Source organism: Falco rusticolus, chromosome 2, assembly GCF_015220075.1.
Source record: "Falco rusticolus isolate bFalRus1 chromosome 2, bFalRus1.pri, whole genome shotgun sequence".
In the NCBI taxonomy this organism is placed as follows: domain Eukaryota; kingdom Metazoa; phylum Chordata; class Aves; order Falconiformes; family Falconidae; genus Falco; species Falco rusticolus.
Genome location: NC_051188.1, coordinates 56,242,926 through 56,245,782, shown reverse-complemented (window position 1 = coordinate 56,245,782; position 2,857 = coordinate 56,242,926). Strand labels below are relative to the sequence as shown.

The 2,857-nt window shown below is 41.4% G+C and overlaps 1 protein-coding gene across 1 annotated transcript; it reads left to right on the top strand.

Moving 5' to 3' along the window:
* Positions 1-305: 305 nt before the first annotated feature.
* On the top strand, positions 306-1,676 carry OXGR1 (oxoglutarate receptor 1). The gene has a single exon (XM_037377834.1). It carries the CDS (start codon positions 636-638, stop codon positions 1,602-1,604), a length of 969 nt encoding a protein of 322 aa, XP_037233731.1. The 5' UTR covers positions 306-635; the 3' UTR covers positions 1,605-1,676.
* The last annotated feature ends 1,181 nt before the right edge of the window (positions 1,677-2,857 follow it).

Sequence of the window (2,857 nt, the reverse complement as noted above, 5' to 3'; positions counted from 1 at the left end):
ACTATGAAGCTTGATTTTTTTTTTAAATGCATTTATACTAGTCTTATCCTCTGATGACTCCCAGAGAATAAGATCATATTCAGGGACAAGCCATGATTGTCAGTTTATGGGAGTCTCAGGTCCTGAGATCTGTATCTGAACCTAACATCTTTTGGTTTTCATGAAACCAGAACAGTATCTCTGGTTTCATGAGCACAAAACACTGATTAGCTCGGATTAATGAAGAGAAAATATGGGTATAGTTCTACTTTCTCAAATGCTAAGACTAATTCACAGTTTTGCAAACTCTAAGCCCAAACTCTCTCCAGCTCTTTGTGGTTGCTATTCCTGAAGGTTTGCAGATAAAGAGTAATAGCCTTCTTCAACCTAGGGGGTTAAATAAAACAAGAGTAAAATTAATCGTTATCAAAATTAAACATAAAGGAGAGGGAAGGTGAAATTAAATATTTGAGTGGGGTTATCTAGGTCAGAGCTGGGTATGTTACCAAATCCCCATTTCCTCCCTCTACTATGCCTTGTCAAACATACAACATTTGCTCCAGCAAAAAAAGATTTAACTGAATGCATTTGTCCTAACAAATCAATTAAAATTAAGCATCTGATTTTTGTAAAGCTTTAAGAAGATTTCTGCCAACATGACATCTGAACGCACCAGCAATTTTACTGCTCTGCCAGGCCACACAGACCCATTGGGAAGCTGCAAGGACGAAGATTTCTTACAGGTGAAAACCTATCTCTCTGTCCTTTATGGCATAATTTTCCTGGTGTGCTTCCCGGGGAACGTAGTGACAATTTTTGTTTACTTTGTCAAGATGAGGCCCTGGAAAAGCAGCACCATCCTTATGTTAAACCTGGCTATCACTGACCTACTATATATAGCCACACTTCCTTTCTTTATACACTACTCTGCTAATGGAAATAACTGGATTTTTGGAAACTTCATGTGCAAGTTTATTCACTTTTGTTTCTACTTCAACATGTACAGTGGTATTATCTTCCTTTGCTGTTTCAGCGTCTTCCGCTTTTTTGTAGTTGTTCACCCAGTTAAATGCTTTTTTGTTCAAAAACGGAGATGGGTGGTGGTGACTTGTGTAGTCATTTGGATGATTTCCCTGGTGGCCATCAGCCCCTTGGGCATATTGATTGCCACAAGGCATATGCAGAATAGGACTATCTGCCCGGACCTGGCAGCTGCTGCGGACCTTGACACTAGTCGGTGGTATAACTGGCTGTTGACGGTATTTGCCTTCTTCTTGCCCTTGCTGACAGTGACTCTCTGCTACATGCTCATTATTTACACCTTGGCTACCGGGCCCCACACACAGGCTTGCTACAAACAAAAGGCTCGCAGACTGGCTGTCGTCCTCTTGGTGGTCTTCTATGTGTGCTTCCTCCCCTTCCACGTCTTTCAAGGCATTCGGCTGGAGCTCCGAGTACGACCGGTTAGCTGCCACTTGAAGAACACAATCCTTTTTATGTTTATTATAGCTAAACCTTTAGCAGCATTAAATACTTTTGGAAACTTACTGCTCTATGTAGTGACAGGAGATAAGTTCCAGCAGGCAATTTTCTCACTCCTCAAGTTTGGACAAACAAGAACTTAAAGTGGAAGAGATTGATGCCATTAAAGAGTTATGGAGGAAGGGTCCAAACCTGCCCTCAACCAGCCAGGCACAACCTCCCTGCCATCAGAGTACTCAGGTTAACGCTGCCAACACCAAAGGAGAGTTAATCTGTTTGTGTTTTGAGTTACAAATTGATCATGAAAAGATAAAACATAGAATTTTAAATAAAAAGCTTTAAATAAAATGCTAAAATATTAAATGTGAAACTTCTCAGAAATTTCTCTGTATTTGCTTTCTGAATCTTTGATACCTCTTTCAGAGAATGGCTAACAGTTCCAGAAAAAAATAATTGTGTATTAGTGGCAGATACAGATTCAGGGTGGGAACAACTCGATTTAATTTTAGTAACTTGGAAGTTAAGTCCCTAGACTAATCTAGGTGCCTGCCTTTGACTTGCTTCCTAAGCAATGGAGAGGGGTAAGACCCTCCAGAGGGCAATTCATCACAACTGTTTTAGACCTGTAGGAGGTTCACGTCACCTCCCTGGAGGCATTGACAAGGTAGGTGTATGTATATAAGTTAATCACCCTGTTCTCCCTTCATAATTTCCCATCATAGTGGAGAGAAATCAGTAGTTTTAGAGTGTGATTCACCTAATTAGCCTTGATGCCTGCATTTGGACAAGGTGAATCATGGCCCAGAAATGCCTGTTTCTCTCCATTGGCCATAAAAGATAAGTAGATCACACACAGACCCAAACATTCATACGTGCCTTTGCAGAGCTGAGCCCCAGCTCTGGTACCAAGAGGGATGGATCTCTCTCCAGAGGTGGCTAAAAGGAGGACTTATGCAGTAAGACCCTCTTCAGTGCCTCCAGTGACCACCTGAAGATTAATAATGCGATAATACAAGACCACTCCTATAAGGGTTTTCCGTAGTATTGACTGTGATGGCTGGATTAATTTTAGTCCAGAGGTGAGAAGTGAATGGACTCATAAATGTGCCAGATCCATAAAATCATAGAATACTTTGGGTTGGAAAGGACCTTTAAAGGTCATCAAGGTCAACCCCCCTGCAATAAGCAGGGACATCAACTAGATCAGGTTGCTCAGAGCCCTGTCCCACCTGACCTTAAATGTTTCCAGGGGTGGGGCATCTACCACTGCTCTGGGCAACCTGTTCCAGTGTTTCACCACCCTCATCATAAAAAATTTCTTCCTTACATCTAGTCTAAATCTACCCTCTTTCAGTTTAAAACAATTACCCCTTGTCCTATAGCTACAGGTGTATAT